This window comes from Pongo pygmaeus, chromosome 16 (genome assembly GCF_028885625.2).
Source record: "Pongo pygmaeus isolate AG05252 chromosome 16, NHGRI_mPonPyg2-v2.0_pri, whole genome shotgun sequence".
In the NCBI taxonomy this organism is placed as follows: Eukaryota; Metazoa; Chordata; class Mammalia; order Primates; family Hominidae; genus Pongo; species Pongo pygmaeus.
The window spans coordinates 67,412,677-67,438,721 of record NC_072389.2 but is presented as its reverse complement, the minus strand read 5'-3'; the positions used below and the strand labels follow the sequence as shown (position 1 = coordinate 67,438,721).

The 26,045-nt window shown below is 32.4% G+C and overlaps 1 protein-coding gene across 5 annotated transcripts in view; it reads left to right on the top strand.

Annotated features, from left to right (window-relative positions):
* Positions 1–26,045, top strand: part of VPS13C (vacuolar protein sorting 13 homolog C) — a 196,905-nt gene that overhangs the window by 10,867 nt on the left and 159,993 nt on the right. For 3 of the 5 annotated variants that reach the window (XR_010123963.1, XM_054450335.2, XM_063652676.1), the window contains exons 2-7: positions 1,907–1,950; positions 4,809–4,851; positions 10,780–10,875; positions 12,082–12,183; positions 22,123–22,232; positions 25,096–25,155. Coding sequence is in view for 4 of the 5 variants with exons in the window: in XM_054450335.2 (XP_054306310.1) it covers positions 1,907–1,950; positions 4,809–4,851; positions 10,780–10,875; positions 12,082–12,183; positions 22,123–22,232; positions 25,096–25,155 (455 nt within the window). In the remaining variant the exon portion in view is untranslated. Of the gene's footprint in view, positions 1–1,906; positions 1,951–4,808; positions 4,852–10,779; positions 10,876–12,081; positions 12,184–17,203; positions 17,267–21,797; positions 21,864–22,122; positions 22,233–25,095; positions 25,156–26,045 lie in introns of all 5 variants that reach the window. The other 2 variants (XM_054450337.2, XM_054450338.1) reach the window with 1 other exon arrangement.

Here is a 26,045-nt window from a genome sequence, read left to right as displayed (position 1 = left end):
CTAGAATAGACTTCCCAATTGTAATTTTGTGTAATTCATCATGTGACAGATTTGAATCTAGGAATATTTGTCTTTATGTAATTTTAGTGCATATATAATACGTAAGGACTTTTTTTCCCCCTGTTGCTGAACACACTAGTCTTCCATGACAACTTTATTACTCGTACATCTGGACAGTGATGATATCCTGTCAATTCTGCCTCCAGAATAACTCTTTACTGTGACTCTACCTCTTTCATCCTGAAGTTACTGTCTTATTTTTGGTTTTACTTTCTTTTCAGTGTATTATAGAAGTTTCCTGACTACCTGTATTCTTTCATTTCCCTCCTACTGTATACTATGGTATTTTCTTACCGTTTGTGAAGTTTCTTTCCTACTTTTCTTCCTTCATTATAGTTTTTGAAAATTTATTTTAGAAAATTTGAGAACTATATGTACACAGAAAATGAACTTTATTACATAGAAATAACCACTGTGAGCATTATGGCATCTTACAGTTTTTTAAATTTTTTTCTATGTATGTGTGGAATGCACACACACTTGTGCATATATAGATACTTCTAAAATTAGATCAATCTGGGCATTCTTTTACTTTTTGAAAAACTCAATATTCTATGAACATTTTCCCATGTCTTTCTACTTTTTTTTTGTTTATAATATAGATGTATTGTGAGTTAGGCCTTGTTGCTGGACATTTAGATCTTTAGGTCCTTCTTTCCTTCCTTTCCTCCCCCCTTTTGTCCTTCCTTCTTTCCCTCCCAATACTGCAATATCCTTGTAGCTAAATTGTTTGGACAGATCAATAGTTATTCCTTAGGACAGTTGAGTAATGATTCTAAAATAACATAATCTCTGTTATATATATTTTGTTTCTTTGTATTGAAAGTAATGGCAAAAACCGCAGTTACTTTTGCACAGTGCCCTCTACTAAGCCGTGAGTGCGTTAATGAATATCGTTCTAGTAATCTTTCTCTTTCCAGCACCTAACATATAATGGATGCTTAATAAATGTTTAATAATTTTGAGATTTGGGAAAAGCAGATCTCTAAAATGACGTAAACAAGTTAAATATACTTTTAAATTCACTCCAAAATACCCGGAAGAAAAAGTTACTTGATTGAAAAATATTAATGGGGAGTATAGCTACTATAGTTTTTAAAAAATAAATGTGTCATAAATGATTAAGAAAATATATAACAGTAATTTATGCCTGCATTTAATGTTGAAACTATAGTTTTATTAGCCTTAACATAATTTAAGTGAAATGAAAACTTTTTCCTTAAGTTTTTATGTGAGCATGAATATTTCACTATTGTGTATCAACAAATACAGGGATAGTGTTTAAAATTCGAGTCATGTAATAGTATTTTTATAACTTAGCATTTGAATATAATAAAAGTTGGACTGATTAAAGAATATTAGAAGCACATACAGTAATCATTGGGAAGGTAGAAAGTTTGGAGACATGAAAGACTAACACCATGTTTCTGAAGAAAATGTTAATTGATACCATAATTAAAGAACCCGGGATGATTGATCTGACCTTGTAATCATCTCTTTATATCTTGAGATTTTGGCTTAATCATTCAAAATAATGGCTACTTTCTTTGGTCTTAAAGTTCTTCTGTCCAAAAAGCTCCAACTTCTTTCCCATTGTTTGTTTAAATGTTAGCTAGTTTAATATTTTATAATTTCTTTTACACTGGGTTAACCTATAGTATGCTACAATTAATAACTCTTGAGCATATGTAGCAACTATTTTGTGCCGATAGCCTTTTAAGTCAGCTTTGTTTATCATTGTATTCTTAGCACTTAGCACAGTTTCTTAGTGCTTGGTACTACATTATGATAGGTTTACTAATTGGTATGTTATTGTAATATTTTTCTTCGTTTTCTTTTTTTAAAGGAAATGTGGCTTTAGATAATCTACAGATAAAAGAAAATGCCCTGGTAAGTTTGTTTTAAACTATGCTAATAACTCACTTAATTTGGTAAGTTCTTAGAAACCTTCGCCTACTAGGCATCTGATACCAGGTACTAGATAAAGTGATGGAATCACTCAAGGGATTACTTGTTTAACTATTTGCTGTTGGAAAATCTGAGATTAAAGATTTAGAAATTTTTTCCCCTAATAGTCAAAATAGTATCTCTTGGAAACGGAGTGTTTTTCCTTGATCTAATTTGACTGTATAGTTTTGTGGTTGACTTTTTCCTTATAGAAATATTTTTCTTCAGTAGTGTCTTTACATATTTTTGAGATAAATGAGGGCTTGATTTTAAATAACATATCTAATTTCGGAAATATATTGATGGTCTAGCCTTATTATAGTAATATGAAGAGGTAAAATAGGATTTTCTGGACTTTAGCTCCAGAAAGTAATTTGCATCATTTATTGTTGAGTTGAAAACAAACGAAACAATGCCCTCCACCCCACAATTAGGTTTCTGTTTAGCTTATTGGCCTAAATGTGAGTTTGTGAAGTCACTTAATGAGTTTATTGTTTAATTAATTTTTTCAGGTTTCTAACCTCTTATTTTTATTTTTATTTCTTTTTGAGACGAGTCTCACTCTGTTGCCTAGGCTGGAGTGCAGTGGCATGATCTCAGCTCACTGCAACTTCCGCCTCCCAGGTTCAAGCAATTCTTCTGCCTCAGCCTCCCTAGTAGCTGGGATTACAGGTGTGTGCCACCACGCCTGGGTAATTTTTGTATTTTTAGTAGAGATTGGGTTTTGCCATGTTGGCCAGGCTGGTCTCCAACTCCTGACCTCAGGTGATCTGCCTGCCTTGGCCTCCCAAAGTGTTGGGATTACAGGCATGAGCCAGTGCGCCCAGCCTAACTTCTTAATTTCTTTGATCTTTTAGCATGAGTTTAATCATCTATAAAGTGGAGTTAATTATAAAACAATATAATATCTCTGTGTCTTTGTGGCTTGAATAAGATGAGAAGTAGAGCCTGGCACATAGTAGGTACTCAAAAATTTAAATATTTTTCTCTTTTTTATATAGGATACTACAACTTTTTAAATTTTAAACAAAAATTTAGACCTTCTGATTCTGTTGTTATAGATTGGAAAAGAAGTTTTTTTCTCTATTTATGACAATATAAATAGAATGTAGTGACAGGGTATTTATCTAGCATACTAAGGAGACAAATTATTTGAACTCTATTTTAGCCTAATTCAAGTTTTGGTTATAATTAAATATAATAAACTATCTTGTAATTTTTATATATATATATATATTTTATTATACTTTAAGTTCTAGGGTGCATGTGCACAATGTGCAGGTTTGTTACCTGTGTATACATGTGCCATGTTGGTGTGCTGCACCCGTTAACTCGTCATTTACATTAGGTGTATCTCCTAATGCTATCCCTTCCCCCTGTAATTTATATTTTTTATTCAAAGTAGCTCCTTTCCCTAGTTAAACCAAATTGATGAATTTTTACTTTGATATGGGTAATTTACATTTATTTTGTGTGGAAATTATTTCAGGAGGATTAAAATGAACATGAGACCACCTTTTTGTAGTTTGCAGTTTGTATACTGTATAATGCGAATTCCCTTGAATTTATCTTTCCTGTCCTCCAGGAGGACAGAGCTGCTCTTATTGGCAGCAAAGATTTTTTTTTTTTGGTCTAAAAAAGACTTATTATCTAAAGCTATTATAATAGTACTCTGTTGAATTCCTGTTTACGTAGCATTCAGACGTAATCAGATGATCAGGTAAATTGATTATTTTAGTTAATTATTACCTGTATTTTGGTGATCAGATTTTTATAGTGTTAGTATATATTAAGTCACACCTAACAGAAAGGATGTACTGACTGGTTTAATTTTTAATAATTCTAGAGACTCAGGTGATCATTATGGATATCAGTTATTGTTTAGTATTCTGTGAATAAAAAAAGTTATTTGAACTTTCTAGTTGTTTGGAATATAGGTAAGTGAAAGTTTATTATTATTTGTTGGTACCTCTCTGTAACTTATCTAAACGAAATACTAATTTGGTAAATAATATATTGGGAATCTAGCTTTTCTTTTAAAGATTTTTTAATTTATTCATTTACTAAATATTTGAGAGAGAAATGTTGTTCAGTATTGTTTTCAACTAATTTATGCAAAAAGACTCTCTTCTTTTTTCTGTTCTAGTATTTCAGATAAACATTGTCTGTGTGTTTAAATTGATTTGATTTGATTTGAATTTCCATTTGTTTTCATTTACTTAAAACAAGTAACCAGTTTACCTGGTTATTTACAAACTTTTTCTATTTTTACTATTTATCGTTTTGTTTCTTTTGTGAATTCTTTCTTTAAAGTCAAAGTTTAAGTTATAATTTTTTTTTTTTTTTTTGAGACAGAGTTTCGTCTTGTCACCCAGGCTGGAGTGCAGTGGCATGATCCCGGCTCACTGCAACCTCTGCCTCCTGGGTTCAAGCGATTCTCCTGCCTCAGCCTCCTGATTAGCTAGGATTACAGGCACCTGCCACCACGCCAGGCTAATTTTTTTGTATTTTTAGTAGAGATGGGATTTCACCATGTTGGCCAGGCTGGTCTCGAACTCCTGACCTCAGGTGATCCACCCGCCTCAGCCTCCCAAAGTGCTGGGATTACAGGTGTGAGCCACTGCACCAGGCCTATAAAACGTTTTTTGGCTATAAAACATGTCCTTTATGAGTTATTCAAATATAGAAAATTTGGTTTTTGTTTTTCTTTCGAGATGTGTGTTTAAGTGATCACACAAAAGGGAGTTTTGGGTTGGCTTAATAATTTAAGATGTCCTTTACATTTTCTTTTTCATCTGAAGAGTGAATTGGATGTTCCTTTTAAAGTCAAGGCTGGCCAAATTGGTAAGTACTTTAGTCTTCATTTGAATTATTCTTAGCCTATCGTTTTCTATTTTGCTTGTGTTATTTAACCTAAAAAAACTTTGATTAAAAGTGTGAGAGTTTTTTTTTTGCTTACGTTAATTAGAGCTTGTAGAGTTCTGAACCTAATGTATATTATATATAAAATGTACATCTTATTTTTTATGACAAAAGGTAGAAAATGGAAGGCTGTTTGAACTACAATTGAATTTTTCAGGCTTTGGTTCCACCACACAAAATATACATTCATTTTCAAATTAGATTTCCAAGTTTTATGTGCTTTTTCTTTAAATGTGGAAGTAGTGTAATTTGCAAACTCTAGTAGATAAACTGTAAATGTAGCTTATTTCCTTCATGTTTTGTTCAACCATTTTCACTTGATGTATTATGCAGCAATGTGGTATGGAGGATATGTTTTGGTAAGTACAAAGTCTCTCTCTCTGCAGTTAAACTCCTACACTAAGACCATCTATAAATAAATGTATATCTTGGTTGAATAAATTTTTTCAACAGGAAATTTAATCTACAAAGTCTTCCCATCTAGTCCATGCTATCTGGTTTTTATGTTTATTTATTTATTTAATTTATACATACTTAAATTTTGGATTTAGGTGGTCCATGTGTATGTTTGTTACATGGATATATTGAGTAATGGTGGGGATTGCGTTTCTAGTGTATCTGTCACTCAGATATTGAACTTTGTATCCAGTAGGTAATCTTTGAACCTTCACCCCGCTCCTTCAATCCCTACCCCTTTTTGGAGTCCCCAGTGTCTATTATTTCCATTAAATTTTTTTATTTTTAATTTTTGTGGATACATGGTAGGTATATATATTTATGGGGTACATGAGATATTTTGATACAGGCATGCAGTGTGTAATAATCACATCAGGGTAAATGAGGTTTCTATCACCTCAAAACTATTTATCCTTTCTTTGTGTTACAAATAATGTAATTAATACTCTTAGTTATTTTTAAATGTGCAATCAATTATTGTTGACTGTAGTCACCCTGTTGTGCCATCAAATACTGGATCTTATTCATTTTATCTAACTTTGTTTTTGTATTCATTAACCATTCTCCCTTGTTACCCTTCCTAGCTTCTGGTAACCATTGTTCTACTCTCTGTCTCCATGAGTTCAATTGTTTTAATTTTAGTTCCCACAAGTAAGTGAGAACATGTGAAGCCTGTCTATTTGTGCCTGGCTTATTTCACTTAACATAATGACCTCCAGTTCCATCCATGTTGTTGCAAATGGCGGGATCTCGTTCTTTTTTATGGCTGAATAGTACTCCATTGTGTATATTTACCACATATTCTTTAACCATTCACCTGTTGATGGACGCTTAGGTTGCTTCCAAATCTTGGCTATTGTGAATAGTGCTGCATTAAACATGAGAGTATAGGTATCTCTTCAATATAGTGATTTCCTTTCTTTTGAGTATATACCTAGCAGTGGGATTGGGGGATCATATGGTAGTTCTATTTTTAGTTTTTTGAGGAACCCCCAAATTGTTCTCCATAGTGGCCATAATAATTTACATTCCCACCAATAGTGTACAAGGTCTTCCTTTTCTCCACATTCTTGCTAACATTTGTTATTGCCTATCTTTTGGATAAAAGCCATTTTTACTGAGGTGAGATGGTATATCATTGTAGTTTTGATTTGCATTTCTCTGATGATGTGATGTTGAGCACCTTTTCATATACCTGTTTGCCATTTGTATGTCTTCTTTTGAGAAATGTCTATTCAGATCTTTTGCCCATTTTAAAATCAGATTATTAGATTTTTTCCAATAGAGTTGTTTGAGTTCCTTATATATTCTGGTTATTAATTCCTTATCTCTTACTTGTCCTGGCAATGTCTCTGTGGAGCTGTGTACTGCAAAGGCTATTATGCACATTTATGTCTATGTGTACCCATTGTTTAACTCCTACTTGTAAGTGAGAACATACAGTATTAGATTTTCTACCTTTGAGTTGATTTACTTAAGATAATGGCCTCTAGCTTCATCCATCTTGCTGTAGGGGACATAATTTCATTCTTTTTTATGGCTGCATACTATTCCATGGTATATATGTATGACATTTTCTTTATCCAGTCAACTGTTGATGGACACTTAGGTTGGTTGTGTGACTTTAATATTGTGGTTAGTGCTGTGATAAACATATGAGTGCAGATGTCTTTTTATATAATGATTTATTTTCTTTTAGGTACTCAGTAGTGGGATTGCTGTTTCTATTTTTAGTTCCTTGAGATATCTCTGTACTGTTTTCCATAGAGGTTAAACCAGTCTACATTTTCACCAACAGTACTCAAGTGGTCCCTTTCCTCTGTATCCATGCCAATATCTGTTATTTTTTGACTTTTTAATAATAGCCATTCTAGCTGGTGTTAAGATGGTATCTCAGTATGGTTTAAATTTGTATTTCTCTGATAATTAGTTATGTTGAACATTTTTTCATGTGTTTGTTGGCTTCTTGTATTTCTTCTTCTGAGAAATGTTTGTTTATGTACTTTGCTGTTTTGAATGGGGTTTTTTTCTTGTTCAGTTGTTTGAGTTCCTCGTAGATTCTGGATATTTGTCGTTTGTTGGAGGCATAATTTGCAAATATTTTCTACCTTTCTGTAGGTTGTCTGTTTACTGTGTTGATTATTTCTTTTGCTGTGCAGAAGATTTTTATTTTTACTTTAAAAAAAATAATTAATTAATTTAGAGACAAAGTCTTGCTCTGTTGCCCAGGCTGGAATGCAGTGGCACAGTCATGGCTTACTGCAGCCTCAACTTCCTGGGCTCAAGGGATCCTCCCACCTCTGCCTCCCAAGTTGCTGAAACGACGGGTGTGTCACCATGATCGGCTCATATTTGTATTTTTTGTAGAGATAGAGTTTCATCATGTTGCCCATGCCGTTCTTGAACTCCTGGGCTCAAGTGATCTACCCACCTTGGCCTCCCAAAATGCTGGGATTACAGGTGTGAGTCACCACGCTTGGCCTAGAAGCTTCTTAGTTAAGTCCTACTTGTTTAATTTGTTTTTCTTGCATTTGCTTTTAGGGTCTTTGTCATAAATTCTTTGCCTAGGCTGATGTCCAGATGAGTTTTTCCTCAGTTTTCTTCTAGGAATTTTATAGTTTCAGGTTTTATGTTTAGGATTTACTTTAAAAAATAAGTAAATTACAACCCAAGATAGCTCACTCTTATAATTTTACTTATGCTACATCCTTTCTCCCAACTTTATAACCCTGCTATTACACTATATCACTTTTATTCTTTATTCAATATTCTGTATTATAGGAAGGCTTTGTCTTTCACTACTCTAGCATCTCTTAGCAATTATTTAGATACTTCTGTTTGGGTCATTTTATATGACATATATGTTTCCTTTTAATATATAAGAATATTTTTATGTTTTTGTCTCTTGAAACAGGATAAATTTTCTTAGATTGAAAGCATCTTTAGACATGTGTCGTCTTTTTTGTTTGTTAGATAGCGCTGAATGTGGTGGTTATGTGTAGCAGTGCTCTAAAAGTATTGTGGCCCTATATGCTTAACTGAAATCCTAGAATATAGAAGTTGTAGCCATTCATTTATTCTTTTACTTTTGAAATATTTATGCACATGTTATGTACAAGACTACGCAAGTGCTATGGGAGATGCAGGGATGAAGGTGATATCTTTGTCTTCAAGGAAGTTATAGACATCTAAAATTAGAACATAGATTGAAATTGTATTTCCAGTGTCTTAGATCAATTATAGCTGACTAAAGAAATTTTGCATTATTTATTATATTCTTACAACTAGATTTATATTTTGGAGGAGGTTTTCTAATGGTTCAGAATTTGTTCTTTTTGCTTTTAAAGTACACAAAGATTTAATGGCTTCCTTCAGTATTACCCATTGAGTTATGAGAGACCCTTTACAAATAAGTATGCAAAGTATATTGTCTTTATGACTATCTTTTTTTTGGTTTACAGAGCATTTATATTAGTTGTTAAATTTCTCCTTAGGTTAAAATATTATACCTAACCTGTAGGGTCAGTGTGGCTAATTAAGCTCAAGTGTGATTTGGTTTTCCAAGAACTAGACATATTTGTGGGTGCCCTTGAGTTACCCTTTTTCTTAAAAATTTTTAAAATTTCCTGATCTATAAAAGGAGGGAGTAATATATAAACAACTCAATTCTAGGATCTTTATGAGAGATTGGGGGATAATTAGTATAAATGTAGAGAAGAAAAGGTTTAGGGAACAGACAGTCCCTTTCTGGTATGCTAGTTAAAGGGACATTTCCCACTTTTTCTATCTTATGCTCACCAAGAAGGCAATCAAATAAATTTTGTTAGGAGATTTTGAGATAATTACAAATGTAACAGTACCTATTGTAAATATAAAATCATTGGACTTAGAAATGACCCAGAACGTTGTAGACTTCCCTTGACATGCAAGCCATTTAAGAAATTCAGCAGGTTTACAAGCTGAAGAGAAGTGAAAATCTAAATGGAGAAATAATTTGATATTTTAACCTTGGGAATAGATACCAGGTAAAACTGGCTTTCCTACTTATCCATCTAGGTGATCCCAAATATTCTGTCTTACACTGCATTGTTTTATTTTCTCTGTAGTTTGTTATACTGTTTTTCAGTTCTTTGAACTTTGAGCATTTTCATTTAAAAATGATTTTAAATGAAAAGCCACCAGTGATTCTGGTGGCGTAAGCGACTTAATTATTCATATACAAGCATGACTTAGTTGAATCAAATTCTTTTCTCCTGAAAATCTTGATTAGTAGCTCTGAGAGACCTATAGATTTTAAATAGAATTTTAAAAATTATAGATGAAGGAAGGTATTTTATTTTGGAACATGTAAAACTTTATGTGTAGGAAAGGTTTGGATAGAATTGCTGTAGTAAGGCAGATTAGGGACATTTTGCTGCCTGGAGACCTGGAAAGAGGGGATACTAGAGATTAGGGAAAGAAACATGGAAAGATTTTGACAGATTTTGCCTATTTCAAAATTTAGCTGAGAGCATGCCCTTTTGGTCTTCTCTTGTCTGCCCTGAACAGGCTTTTCCCCCATAAAACCCCAAACTTGGGACAGTAATATTAGGGCCATAGTTCATCTGTGTCATTGAGTGAAAGTTTTTGTGGGCTCACCTCAGGAGGACTTGACATTAATACCATTGTTTCCAAGAGAGAACATGTGTTCTGTCTTCTAAGTGATTTATAAGTAGATATTTGGAATATAACTGGTCTGAGTTGCCTGTGACTCATAATACTATTCCTAATACCGTATGCCTTGCTTTTAGAGCTAGCCTCTTCCTGTTGTGACAATTGGGTATGCTGTTAAAATTCCATTTGCACAAAGTTCCTTTGCATCTCTTCTCTGTGTTGCTGCTTCAATTCCTGGCAGCTTGTGCAGGTATTATTTTACTGTTGATCTGTAAAGATTTATTTGTTGATGTGGATAGAAGAGCATGTGCAGTATTAAGACTGTCAACTGTTGTCGTGCACTGAATCTGGTTCAGCATCCTTACTAATAATCAGGTCACTGCTTAACCCACTAGATAGACTTAAGCAATTAATTTAACTTCTCTAGGGCTGAGTTTCCTTTTTTTCAGGATTGAAATAATAGCTGACTTATTCATTTTACAGTTTTTGAATATTAAATGGATAATGATTATCAAAATATTTTATATTAAAAATAAAAATTACAATGTGAATATTCACTTAATAGTAATTTTATGTGGAAAAGACCTTTGTAAACTTTAGTGTTGGAGTTTTTTCATTTTTTCTGAGTGATGTACATACCATGAAGAGTTTTTTATGCTTTTTCTCTTAGTGGAAAGTGAGAAATTTATGTGTTCTTGAGCAGTCAAATAATAATTTAAGGTTGAAATTATGTTTCCTTAGATAAATTAACTTTGAAGATTCCTTGGAAAAACCTTTATGGAGAAGCAGTTGTTGCGACCCTAGAAGGATTGTACCTGCTTGTTGTCCCTGGAGCAAGTATGTTATTTTAGGTTATAACCATTCAGTAACATCACATTGAAATTAAATTGTTATGAGTTAAGTATTTTAATACTTTTATTTATTAAGATAGAAGGTAATTTAAATAAATGAATCATACATAGATGCACTTATTTGCATACTTTTATATATGTATGCACATATATCTTACCACATTTGTGTATAAAGTATTTTTGTTGTTGAAAATTTAATTCATTTTTGCAATTTATTCTCTTTTCTATGAGTACTTGTTTTGCAACTAAGGCTCCCTGTTGAGCTGCATTAGGCAGATTTACTGATAATAAATGAAGTGAAATAAATCTTTAAAAATATCCTGATGTGTTAATTTCCAGATTTCAAGATTGAAAAATTAATTTTTTTTCCTATTTTGTTGCTTCTGATTTTGAGTGAATGTTCTTTCAAAAATGTGTAAAATTGGTAATTTTTTCCTTTGAAATGATAGTATTTTAATTTTTAATGTCTTATAGTGATGTTTAAGTAATATCTTTATTATTATTTTTTCATTTATAAAAACAATATAATGTTAAGAAAAGTTTGGATGTTTTAGGGAAAAATTACTTACAATTTCTCAACCATTGTATAAATAAAATCTTTATTTTTACATTTTGCTCTTCAGCAAATGTAATAGTCAATACTATAAATACGTCATTGTAGTCAATACTATAAATATATCATTATAGATCTTTTTTATTCTTTTGTGTTATTTCCTTAGATTGCATGATCAGAAATGACATTACTAGATAAAAAGGGCTTATATATTTTATGATTGTTGATACGTATTCCGAATTACTCTCTGAAAGTTTAAAAAATCAATCTATATTGATCCCAGGTAGTATTGGATATTAAGTTATTCCAAATTTACCACTGATAGAGCAATATTCTGGTGTACTTTCTGTCTTCCTTCTGTTTCTGCTTCTTATGTTTGTTCTCATCCTCCTCCTGTCTCCCTTTTTCCTACCTGCCTTTCTACCTGTAATTTCTTTTCCTCCCTCCGTCTTTTTGTATTTAAGTTTTTGTAAGTGAATAGGAATAATTTATGTTTAAACATTTCGTAAAACTAAAAATGTGAAAGTATTTTTGTTTTGCGGAAAGATTATACACTTACACAATCATAATGAGGCTGAACTTTTTCTGTTTATTTATGAATTCCATTTATTTTTGTGTGAATTGACTATATATTTTTAGGTATTAAGTATGATGCTGAAAAAGAAGAAAAATCCTTGCAGGATGTTAAACAGAAAGAGCTATCCCGAATTGAAGAAGCCCTTCGAAAAGCAGCAGAAAAAGGTAAAAAGTTTGTTTGAGATAAACTTAGACATACCTGTATTTTAGATATAATTAATATCCTTTAAAGAGGATGCTTTCGTAAGTCTTCATAAGTTGAAGTTCTAAAGACATGATTTTTTTTAAATCTCAAAATATTGCTTATATTTTCATGACTCACTTTTAGGAAAAAGTAATTGCCTTTTTTCTGTGAGTGTTTTATTGTGTTGACAATTTGATTTTTCCACTTTTCTTAATTAGTCATTTTTATGGTGCTAGTTTGGGAGACTTTCCAAATTTTCAGTATTTGCAGGCCTGTTTATTTTGGGCAAATGGTAACAGTTTCTTTGTGTGCATGTTTATCCGTGTTCTTGCTGGATAATGAGGTTAAGCATAATGCTATAGTGAAATGATGTTTAGAGGAAATGCTGCTGTAATTCTAGTCCTAGCTATCTCCCTTCATGTTGTACAGGATATTTTAAAAAACCCCAAAACTTGATTCTTCAGGTTTTAACATTTTAACATCTGCCTTACGTTTACATTTTTATTTTTATCTAAAAATAAATCTGATGACTTTGTTTGGTTTATAGAGCAAGAACAAGGATATGATGAAAAAGAGTAGTCTATAGAGTGATGAATTGAAGGACTTTTCCAGACATCTAATGTTTATCTCAATCAACAATTGCTGATTAGGGTATATGAGTTATTAGCATTTTATGTAATTTTTGTGTCATTTGGTGGCATGTGTATATATTTTTATGATGAAGATAGTCTCTCTCAAAAGATAAAGCAAATATTGACTTAGAAATGATGTTAATTATATTTAGATATAATAAGATTTCTTTTCCTAGCTTAAGCTGTTGTCATTTAATTGAATCAATTAGAAATCTTTTTTAAAAATAGCTTGTTCCTTAAAGTTTTTAATCAAAGTTTTAAATTCTTGCTCCAAGTATTTTTTCTTATGCAGAAATATTGATTCTTTTATTAAAAGTTACTAAACTATTTAAAAATACAGAGGTTACCATAATGGAAGAAATTTTCTAAAAGCTTCAACTTTTTTTCCCGTTTTTTTCACACTTAAGCATATTTTGTCTTCCTGCTGAAGCTTAAGTATCTGTATTTCTAGGAAAACAGTTTTCTTTATTTGTATGACTTTAGCATGGCAAAAAAGCAAGCCAAGAATGGTTTTGTTTCATGACAATTAAGTGTGAGTTTTTTCTTTATATTCAATTTTGGCTAATTAATATATGTAAAAGTAGTACTATAAAAATGAAGACTAAGAATTGGAGAGCACTAGGATTTCATTTTTTTCTTGAAACTATTCAGATTAGGATATTAACATATGTATATTCATCATTAGGTGTATTGATGTATACTTAGATATATTGATATTACATATAATTACACATCATTTACAATTACATAATAAGTTACATATATTATTTAGAAACAAATCTTAAACTCCTCCTTTTTAAAAAATGGAGCGTAACTTACATTTGCCTAAAGAATATTTTAGTGTTTTCAGTCACCTGTAAGAAAAGGCGTGGTATATAGTCTCATTTGTTTTCGTGGTTGACAGTTTAATTGGTAATAAGATTATTACACATTTTGTACTCAGAGTTAGGAAATTTTGACTCCTGAGTCTTCAGTGCTGAGAAAACAGACATTTGGGTCTCACAAAGAGGCTATTATGAATGGTTTGATATAAAGGATGTACATCTGTAGTATTAATTTTGTGTAAATAGAACTGTTAGGCCTATGCCGTATATGGTAATGACATTGCAGCTTCTTGAATGATAAAATTTAAGTTTTTTTCATATAGAATTAAAATTCAAAAAGTGAAACTGTTTTAACACTCAGTTTTAACATGTTATATTTGTCAAAAAAGTTTTGAGACTAAAAGATGAATTCAGGAATTGGGAAGTATATTTAGATTATTTTTTTCTTAACTGTTAAGAAACACATTTAAGAATGTTGCAGTATTTTCTCATTTCTATGGATGTGAGTCACATCTTCAAATAATATTATTCATGTGAATGATAGAGGACAACCCTGACCTTTATATATTTCACATTTTACCGTTATTAATAGTTATTAATTATACTTTATTTCTTACTTGTTTATTGATATTAAAAGCACAAAAGCACCATTGCACTGTATAGGGACTCAGAGAGGGAAGGAGAGGAGATGATTCAACTCTAAGCAGCAGATGATAAAAATGAAAACAAAATTATCATGCTGATCTGCTCATAAAAAGGATTTTGACTTAGCTTGTTTTATGTGATAAAAATATACTGTTTCCCACTATCATATAGGAATAAAATAAATTGAAATAAAACTATGAGTTCATTTCTAGAAAATTTGCTTAACTGTAAAAATAAACTCTTTGATATTTTTCTCCTTTTATTTCATTGGAGTGAGTCTATTTTTCTGGAAGGCTATCATAAAGAGAAAGATTAAATTCCTAGTAAGGCCAAAATATTCGCAAATGCTAGATTCTGTACTTAAGATGTTGGATTTTATCAAAGTAATAGGTACACACACTTGAAAATCAATAGTTTTGCCAAAACGACAAGATAAAAAATGGCAGTCCCTTGTTTCATCCTTTGCTACCCTCCAGACCAACTCCTTTGAGTTAGTAATATTTTTTAGCAATGTTAACATTCTGTCATTAATCTAGTTCATTAATATAAGGCATTATCTAGGACTTCCTGTTATGGTAGTCAAGGAGTTTACTTCTCTTACTATCTCCATGCACCCTGAATTCTTCCCGTTTTCTCATAATATGGATATATCATAATTTTTGGCCAATTACTAGTCACTACTTAGATTACTATGACAATGCGATTATTGTTCACTGTGCAGGTCACATGATGTGTGTGTTAGGCAGTTTTTGCATTGCTATAAAGGAATACCTGAGACTGGATAATTTATGAAGAAAAGAGTTTTAATTGGCTCACAGTTCTGTAGGCTGTATAGGAAGCATGATGCCAGCACTTGCTCCTGGTGAGGGCCTCAGGAAGCTTTCAGTCATGGCAGAAGATGAAGTGGAAGCAGGCATGTCACCATTTATGAGGGACCCACCCCAATGATCCAGTCACTTCACATCAGGCCCCACCTCCAACACTGGTAATCACATTTGAACATGAGATTTGGAGGGGACCAATATCCAAATCATATCAATGTACTACGACTGTATTTCCTTTCTTATACAACCTTTTGTTTTTCTTGAATTTGTGAATGCTGCTTTCTTATTTGCTTAGTCTTCTATGTAAATTTATCTTTAATTCTTTTTCACATGCTACATGAAATTTGTCTGCTATATGAGTATTGATAGTATTTTCCAATCGCGTAAACCCATCTGTTGGTACTCTCTACCACACTGTTGTCTCTTGGAGTTCCCCCTCTGAACTGATTGTTTTTTAGACCAGCTGCACATGTGTCATCTTAGGACTGGTCTTAATTGCTCGTCTATGTTTAATTCCCTGTTTCCTGGGTCCTTTGCCTTTTTTGCTTCCTTAGTTTACTCATTTGTTTTCCTAGAATACATCTAGAAGCTTTTAAGAATGGATGCACCGTTTATAATTTCGAAAATTCTTTTAAGGCTGAATGTCTTTGTGTTTTACTTCTACGCTTGTTTGATTTGTCTGGGGATAGAATGCTAGGTTAAAAATTAGAATTTTGTAGGCAGCAATGTTTTCTAGCTTCCAGGCTCCTTTGAAAAAAGTCTGATGCCGGTCTACACATTGTTGAAAGCAGAAAAATTAGAGAGTCCTTGGACCCTCCTGTTAAAGACCTTACATTTTAATTGGACAAATAAGAAATTTGCGTAATAATAAGCAAGAGAAAGTGTTGAGTCCCATCAAAGAGGTACAGACAGTTTTATGGGAGTTCAGAATGAACATGTCATAGTCGGCCAAAGAGATCAGGGTAGACACTGTGAAGGTGTGTATTTCAACTGAATTTAAAGGATGGATCTGCAGAAAGGAGAGAAGGCATAGGTAGAGGAGACAGTGAAGGTGGGAAAGTATAGAGTATCTGTGGGATCAGCTAACAGTTTGGGAGTCTGATAGAGAGTAGTTGGATGTAGGGTTGGAAAGCTAAGTTTAGGTCAATTTTAAGAGATTTGCATGCTCTGATGATGTTAATGGTAATGACAGTGAAAGTAGTTGACGTTTATTGAGGATTTACTATTCAGCAGTCACTCTTCAAAATACTTTATATGAATTAACCCATTAATAGTCACATTTGATATAGGTGCTATTTTTGTTGCCATCTTACAGTTGAGGAAAGTGAAAGTTAAATAATTTGTTCTAGGTCACACAGTTAGAAAATTGTAGAGCTAGAATTTGAACCCGGTCTGGCTCTAGATCTTGTAATCTTAACCTGTACAATGTGAACTTTCATCTGTAGCTAGTGGGGGAGTAAGTTTTCCTTTTTCTTTCTTTAAGGGTCCAAAGAATGACATGATCAGAGGTATGATTTAAGGAAAAACTTGCAGTGTTGTCTAGGATAGACTGGATTTGGAGAGCGAAGTGGAAGATGCTATCTAGCCATCATTAATGAGAATGGATATAAAGGATTCAGATAGTGTATCTAAAGGGACCAGATCACACTAAAGTAAGATGAGGTCATTTCAGCCGACTCTAAAATTAGTGTCAAATATCACAGTAGTATTTTATTCTGAAAATGGGCAAAATGGCATGCAAAAAGAGAACCAAAATAGTGCATTTTTGCACTGTTTGAAAACTTGTCAAAAATTTTAGTGAGCCATTAGCCGTAATTGATATTTACCTGCCTCACATAATTTGAAATGATTATTATAATTTTAATTGTTAAGAAGTTTGTGTGTTGAGAGAACGAAAATGGTGTCACTATGAATACTTCCTTAGAAATAAAATAGTCTTGGTGTCATCAAATTTTAATTACCCTGTTACATGATTTCTAATTATTTGAAATTAAATTTAGGTATATTTTACATGCAAAATTAAAGGTGTCTTTAAATTGCTTTGCATTTTGGTTATTGCTGCCATGTGGGATGCAGGCACACATTCAGGGGAGTTCATATATGGCTTGGAGAACTTTGTTTACAAGGACATCAAGCCTGGTGGGTATGCATGGTTAATTATATTCAACTATATAAACATATTCTTGTGTATGCTTGTGCTTTTGGTGGAGTCCATTTGATGGCATGCCATCCTTTTAGAAAATATGGAAATGCAATTTGTGTTTTCCCCGTTTACCATCATTTCCTTTTCCTCACCTGTAGTCATTTATTCATTCACTAAATATTTGAGTGTCTTCTTGTGGCTGTCACTGTGCTGGATGATGCTGGATGTTTGTGGGGTAAACAAATATGATTCAATCTGTTCTTACGAAGCTTAGAATATGATCTACAAATAACTTTCAGATTTGGGCTACTCTTTTGACTTTAGTTCTAGAGTTCAGTAGTTTCTGAATTAAGCAGTTCATCTCTGATAGCGGTGGTTTTGGAACGTAAAAAGCAATAAAGTGGATTTTTTTCTTTTGAATTCAGAACCTTGACAGGAGGTGTTCCTCTGAGCTTTGATTTGTTTCACCTCTGTTGTAGCTCTAGAGGTACCTCTACACTACTGTCCTGTACAGCATATTGAAATTTCAAGCTTTGCAAAAGGCAAATTAAAGGCTTACTGTTTGTATTAGGATTTATAATATGATTCTTTTATATACTAGGAAATCTACCAAATACATTAAAATAATACTTTTTAGTATTTTACATAATCTTATTTGTTAAACTTTATGTTTTATATCATACTTCAAGAGCTTGTTAGGTTAACTCAATCACACTTAAATTTGTTTTGATTAAATGGCAAGTGGGTCTGTATCTTGAAATTTGTAAACAATAAGCATCATGTTAGAATTATTTCTGTAGCTAGGAACTTTAGTAGGTTGATTCATGTGACAAATGGAAGAGGAATTTTCATGACAGGCTTTACAGCATTAGGTGAAATTACCCTGAAAGCAGTTTCCGTTCTAATAAACCTGCTCCTTCCGTAAGTGTGCCTGTGTTAATTTGTCTTATAGTTACTTTGTTTAATATCAAAGATAGCATGGAGATACTCATGGCTCACTGTCCGGTTTTGTAGGTTATAATCAAGCCAGCTTACTGTAGTCTGGGTAGCATTGTTAAAAACAGCAGACTATAACAGCTGTCACCATAAAAGAAAACATCATTGATTCAGTTTTTTTTAAAGGTATATTAGCGTAGATAAAAAAATGAGGTCCAGAATGTTGGTGCTTCTGAAATGAGAATAGTTTATTTTGTTGATGATATCTTCATTCAGCTGGCTAGGACTCAACGTGTGTTTCATGATCATTTCCTCTTTTCAGTTTATGAGTACATATTATTTCCTCATTTGATGTTACTTTTTTTTTTTTATTCTAAAGCAGTGGTTCTCAAAAAGTCAAAATGATTTTCATAATAATACTAAGCATTATTTGATTTTTCTTTTTGTTGACATTTACATTGCTGGTGCAAAAGCAATAGTGTATAAAAATTGCTAGCTGCCTTAGCATGATTCAAGGCAGTGGCACCAGACTATAGTAGTAGTCACTGTATTCTTCACTACCATGCACTCACAGTAAGCAAAATGAAACCAAAAAATTGCCAGTTTTTACTTAAGAATTCCCTTGATGAAGTAGGAAGTTTTAAATTTTAATAAACTTCAACCCTTGAGCATGTCTCTTTAATATTTTGTGCAACAGCAGAGAAAGTATGCCTGAAGCATTTCTGCATACTGAAGTAGGATGATTGTTTCAAGGAAAATTACTTGTGCATATGTTTGAGTTGTGAGCTGAGCTAGTTGCTTTTTTTCTGGAAAGCCATTTTTAGTTGGAAGAATCACAGACTATCATTATTCAGTTTTGGTTGTTTGGTAGACACTTCAACAAAACCACTTCAAGGAAAAGCAACTGGCAATATTTGTTGCCAATGATAAAATTTGAGCTCTTGAGTAGAATTTTGGAAAACTTGTGTTTGCCAACTTGAGATCGACAGCTTCCCAGTAGTACTTCAAGACTTTTCTGATGAGATTCTGATGTAATATTAACAGATGTGACTTTCAATATTAAATAATGAAATGACTTGACATTTGGAAGATTTGCATAATTCAGTAAAGCAGTATTTCCAATGGAAGATAAAAAACATACATGTGTAAAGGGGTTCATTTAAAGTGCAAGATGGACTAATTGATTTTAATTTGTGTGAAAAATTCATTGATAGGGCTTCAGATTCCATGATGCAACTACCTTTAAGAAACTTCCACTTGTTGAGTTTGATACGAAAAGGCAATGAATATACTCCCCCCTTTTCTAATTATATATCTATAGTGAGATCAGATTTTCATCATGTACTTCAATTAAAACAACATATCTCAACAGGTTGAGGGCAGAAGCAGATATGCTAATCCAACTGTCTTCTACTAAGTGAGACATTAAAGAGATTTGTAAGAATGTAAAACCATGCGACTTTTCTCACAACTTTCTGTTTAAAAAATATAGCTATTTTTATAACTATACGTTATTATGTAATGGCTTATTTTTAAATGAATTCATATTTTTTCAGTTTTTATTTATAATATGGTAAATATCAATAGTTATAACCCATATAAATAAAAAGTTCTTTAGAGTCCTCAAGTTATAAATGCTAAATGGATTGTGAAACCAAAGTCTTTGAGAACTGCTTTAGTTTGTGATTGAGAGTCATAAATTTATTATTTATTGGATTAATTAGAAACTTTCTCTAAAGAGCTATGTTAGCTCTAAGATTAGATTTAAACTGTTTAGAGAGGTTTAAACATGGTGTATCTGCCATTGAGATGAAAGACAGAACATGGGGCTAGAACAAATATGAAACCAGAAAGATAATTGGTCAGGTAAGAAGAGAATTTAACACGAAGCAGCTGAGTCTATGTCTTTGAAAGCTGTTCTAGCCAAGTGGAATGGTTTTCAGGGCTAGTCTGGCTTTCTTACTTGTTTCTTTTCAAATGGTATTTCTTTGAGAACTCATTCTTTTTATGTATGTTTGATTTATGAATAGAACAGAGTCAGTGACTTTCACAGTGGCAAGAATTACTGGAATAGCACTATCCTGATTGTGTTACATTACTTATTAAATGTTTACTTCTTGAAACTGAGGGTTTTATTTTTGTAGTCCAGGATTTGTTTCTTAATTTTTGTAGTGGCAGAACAATTTGCTTTTAAAAGTCAAGGAAGAACAAATTAAAAATTTCAAGCTCAATTTCACATATATTCTCTAAAATATATATAACATGAATTTAGTTGGATCTGAATTTTTTTTTATTCATTTGAACAGATAAGTATTGTGTGCTTTGTGCCCAGGTATAGGATTATCTCTGACCTAATGAAGTCTGCTTCCTGATGGCAAGACAATTGAGCAAACACTTCAAATATGGTATAATCACTGTTTAATGCAATTCTGTATAAGGTACAGGCCCTGGGGCTACTTGGAGTAGTTTAAGAAGGCTTCACACAGGCAGTAGTGCTGAACCTGAGATTTAAAAGCTGCCCAGGAGTTCGCCTGGTGAAGAACTTCAGGGAGGGCGACAGAAGTTCACGGAATGACATGTGTAGAGGCATTAGGCATTAGAAAGTATGGCTTGTTTGGGAAAGTGTAAATATTATTTCTGTAGTATCCACTGCAAGGATGCATGGCAGGAGATAGAACAGGGCAGGGACGTAGGGTCACATCATAAAAGGACTTTATTGTGTAAACACATTTTAATTATGTCTGGGGGGTTGCAGAGAGCCTTTAAATAATTTTGAGCAAGAGATTAACAGGATATGATTAGTATTTTAAAAGACATCAATCTGGTAACAGGGTAGAAGGACCTTTAATAGGAGCTGAGGCTGGAGACTAGAGATCAGTAGATAATACAGAGACTGCCTCAAGAGTTCAGGCTGGAGGTGATGCCTGATAGGAAGTTGGGTATGAAGATTTGTAAGTTGAGTAAGACAGGTATTGGTAAATGCCAGAATGCAGTGAGGCAGTGTCGAAAGAGAATGAGGTTTTAAAGGAATTCCTAATCGAATTCAGTGTACAGTCCAATGTACATGTTATGCCCACTTAATATTCTTTATATCTTTGAGTCATTAAATAATTTGCTTGTGAAGTGTATCATCCAGAGGAAGTCATCTGTGGGCAACTTACCCTTTCATTTCATTTGTATGCCTATGTTCTTACCATATGTTTATCAAAACCTTCTTCTGAAAGTTTTATATTCTGTCGTTGTTACATTTCCAATATTTTGGTAATACTGAAATTAAAGTGTAACTTTGTAAAGTCATTAATATTATAAATGGCATTGGGAATGGAGATTTTATCCAATTTTAGTATAATTACACCTGCCAATTTATTTTCTAGATTAAAGAAGGTTATTCTTTACAATAAAAGGTTATTCTAGACTAAAGAAGATTTGTAAATTTGTCTTTATATTGAAGTAACAGATCAGTTTAGAATAAGGTAAGGTGAGTTGTGCCAGAATTTGCTGTTAGGAAGAATTCTCTTGTTTTCTTTTCTGTCCTGTAGTCTGCTAACTTGAATCTTATCCTTTTCTCACTAAAATGCTTCCACTGAGAAGGACGTAAACGTAAAAAGCACAAAAAACATTTTAAGAAACCTTTTAAAGGTCTTGATCGTTCAAAAGGTAGGTAAAAGTGGTTTTATGCCATGGTGTTGTTTATACACATTGCCACTTTATTTCTGATTTGGAATGTGAAATGAATGTCAGATAACAGTATAAATTCAAAAACAAGTTTTAAGTTGGAAATGCATATTAAAATATAAATAAAGACACTATTGGCTGTAATTTCCATTGAGTAGTACCTTAGCTATCCTTTGGTTATTAATTTTGAGGTATATGAGAATTTCAACTCTTGAGCTTGTATTTTTCTGTTTTTTAATAGATAAGCCAAAAGAAGCCAAAAAGGATACATTTGTGGAAAAATTGGCAACTCAAGTAATAAAAAATGTACAAGTAAAAATCACAGATATTCACATTAAATATGAAGATGATGTAAGTAATTTTTATTTACTCAGTTAATAATTAAATATGTATTTTATAATAGTCTTGACTTTTCTGTATATGGATTATCTGTACCCATTTTTAAATCCAAGATTAATTTTTTTCTTATGAGTACACTACCATATCTTCTTGTGTTAGGCTAGTTTTATTGGGCATTTATGTACATAAATATACTATAAAATTACCATGTGTTCCTTTCTGAAGCTGATATAAGAGGTTTTTGGATTGTCTTCTGTTATTTTTTTTGAATTTTACTTTACGTGTTAAGATATAATATTATAACTTTAAGGAACTAGTTTTTGCTTTATGCTGACAAAAGAGTTAATTCTAAAAGGTGATGAATAACTAATGATAATGTTAATTGGCCAAAAAGTGACTAAAATCTGATCACTTGACTGTAGTCTCATTTTCTTTACATTCCACTGAGTTGGATTGAACACCCAAAACTATTCACACACATGTGCAACAGTAGTTGCACAGAAGAAACCAAACTTCACTCATAACCAAAAGTGTAACATCAGCTGATTAAGAACTGTTTAACTGGCTAATTTTAATTAAAATACAACACATATTTTGAACAATATGCATTGCTTTGTTTAAAAGTTTGAAACATGTAAGAACTTGAATTTTTTCGTTTATCTAGAAACCTGGAAATGTTCCTTGCTTCTAAAAATGAGTTTGCATTCTTTTTGTTTTTAATTTGAATTGAATTAAAGCAATACTGACATTTCTAGAATTTGTTTTTCTTTACTTGATAAGTTCCCTATGTAACTTGATAAGTCAGCAGGACACATTTGTAGATTGTCAAAAAATACCACCTCTGTCTTATACTGACTTTATTTATGGAGTCATTAAAATGAATTGTGTTAACAAATAAATGTCTTAAAAAAATCACTTATAAATGCCTTTGTTAATAACAAACTTAAGAAAATAAAGTATACTCAACACATCATGAAAGTGGAAGAATTATCATTAAAATCCTATGTCGAGAAAAGTGAACCTGGGTACACTGTTGGTGGGAATGTAAATTACTACAGCCATTTTGGAAAACAGTATGGAGTTTCCTCAGAATCTAAAAATCAAATTACTGTATGATCTAGCAATCCCATTTCTAATTTGTAAAATTAAACTTTATCATAGGTATGTATATGTAGGAAAAAACCTAGTGTATTTAGGGTTTGGTACTATTTGTGTTTGCAGACATCCACTAGGGGGCTTGGAACATATCTCCAGAGGATAAGGGGGAACTGCTGTATATATCCAAAGGAATTGAAGTCAGTATGTCAAAGAGATGTCAGCATTCCCTTGTTCATTTCAGCACTATTCACTATAGATTGCCCATCAGTGGATGAATGGATTAAAAAAATAGATAAATACACAATGGAATACTATTCAGCCTTTAAAATGAAGGCAATTCTTTCATTTGCAAAATTATGTATTAAGAAATGAGTGTAGAGAAAATGTAATAATTTATCATAAAGATGCTCACTGGATAATAGCTGTGGTTTGTAGATAGTACATTAGCAACTGAGGGTTGTCTTTAATAAAACAAATGAGTTTCCTCAGAAAGAGCTGCAGGTTATTTTGAGCTAGTTATCTCTAAGTATAAAAAGATGAGTGTGGGAATAAAGGAAAATATTTTGCCACAAATCATCATATATCTGATGTTAATTAAAATGACTTATAAAGCTATTTGTACTTCTCAACTGTACCACATGGATTTTTTCCATTTAGAAAATTGTATGTGACTAAACTCTGGAGTCCCAGTTGGATGATTTAGAACATTATCCATTTCCCTTCTCCTTATTTCCCTTAGTTTCTGCCATGACCAAACAGTTCTATAAGACTTTTCTTTAAGATGTCTAAAACAGTGATACTGTGCATATTGTGGTATAGTTTAAGCACCGTGGATTGCAACTTAGATATTGAAGATTAGAAATAGAACAAAAACTTAATGTTGACAGATTTTGGATACAGAGACTAAATAAATTAAATATTAAGGATCTAGAGATTTTCCTAGAAGCATTTTGAAGTGTTAAGAACATTAAAGGCTTAAAGAGATAGTTCATATTTCCAAGTATGAAAGCCTTTTTTTTAAATGTGTAAATTTAAGGAGTACAAGTGCAGCCTTGTTACATGATATACTGCATAGTGGTGAAGTCTGAACTTTTAGTGTCTCCATAACCCATAATATACATTGTACCCATTAATAAATTTCGTATCATTTACACCTACTTCTCACCCACCCTACCCTTTCAAGTCTCCAATGTGTATTATTCCACACGCTGACCACGTATATTCATTATTTAGCTGCCACTTATAAGTGAGAACATGCAGTTTGTTTTTCTGCTTCTGGGTTGTTTCACTTAAGATAATGGCCTCCAGTTCCATCCATGTTGCTGCAAAAAAACCCAAACAAACATGTTTTCCTTTTTTTATGGCTGAATAGTATTCCACTGTGTACCCTAAGTGTTATTAAAATGATTTAGTGTCATTGTTATCTGTAACACCTTTTAAAATTTATCTGTGAAAAAATCTTTGATGATACACATAAAAAGATTATTCCTTTTTAACTGTCTAGAGAAAAGTCTTGTTAGTCATAGTTAGTGAGTCATTTTCTAGTGTGAAAAGAGTTCCACTGGGAAAGGATCTTATTGGTAGCATAGAAATGTTATGTCTACAAAATATGGATAATCCCAGCCATGTTATTACCTTCTTCCTCTGTGTTTTCCACAAATCCAATTGGGTTGTATGACTTAGCCTGTAAACACATTTCCCTCTGCTGCCCATTGTGAAGGACATGGATTCGCCTTCACCATCGCATATTTTACTGTTATCTTTTCTTCTTTGGTAGGTCACTGATCCAAAGCGGCCTCTTTCATTTGGTGTCACACTGGGAGAGCTTAGTCTACTGGTAATGTTTGCTTTTTTTAAAACTTCTATGGAACCTGTAAAGTATTATTCTGAAGTCACAGGGTAAATGGTCTAAAATCAACTATGCAACAAAGAACTATGATTTTTTAAATATCATGCTAAACAACTTTTCTAGAAGTTTAACATTTTTAGTGATGCTATTATTACATTTTAAAATTATTTTTGTCTTTCTGTGTAACAGGTATCAAAATATCATTTTCAAATTATTTGAAAGAAATAAAAGCTGTATCTTAAACATGTGGGGAAAGTAGGGGAAGACGAATTTCTGTAGAGTCATGTACTCATCTTTGGTGTAGGTAGATGGAATTTCTAAATAGCTTATAGATATGCATATGTTTATGTATGTGTATGTGTGTGTGCGCACACTCATCTCATTGGGCAATATGTAAATTAATTTATTGTGATTATTTTATAATGAGTTTTTCTTTTAATGATCTTTAAGGGTAGACTGTGTGTGTATATATATACACACATACATACATATTATATATAGGCTGGACATTTTTATTTCTATTACAGGCAACTAAGTGGTAGGAAACATGTTTTGGGGCATGTATGGAGAGGAAGATGTGGTTCACTTAGATACTTTTAAAGTTAAGGAGGGTACAGGAATTGAATTCAGCTCTGCACCAAGCAGACCTAATAGACATCTACAGAACTGTCCACCCCAAATCAACAGAATATACATTCTTCTCAGCACCACACCTCACCTATTCCAAAGTTGACCACATAGTTGGAAGTAAAGCACTCCTCAGCAAATGTAAAAGAACAGAAATTATAACAAACAGTCTCTCAGACCACAGTGCAATCAAACTAGAACTCAGGATTAAGAAACTCACTCAAAACCGCTCAACTACATGGAAACTGAAC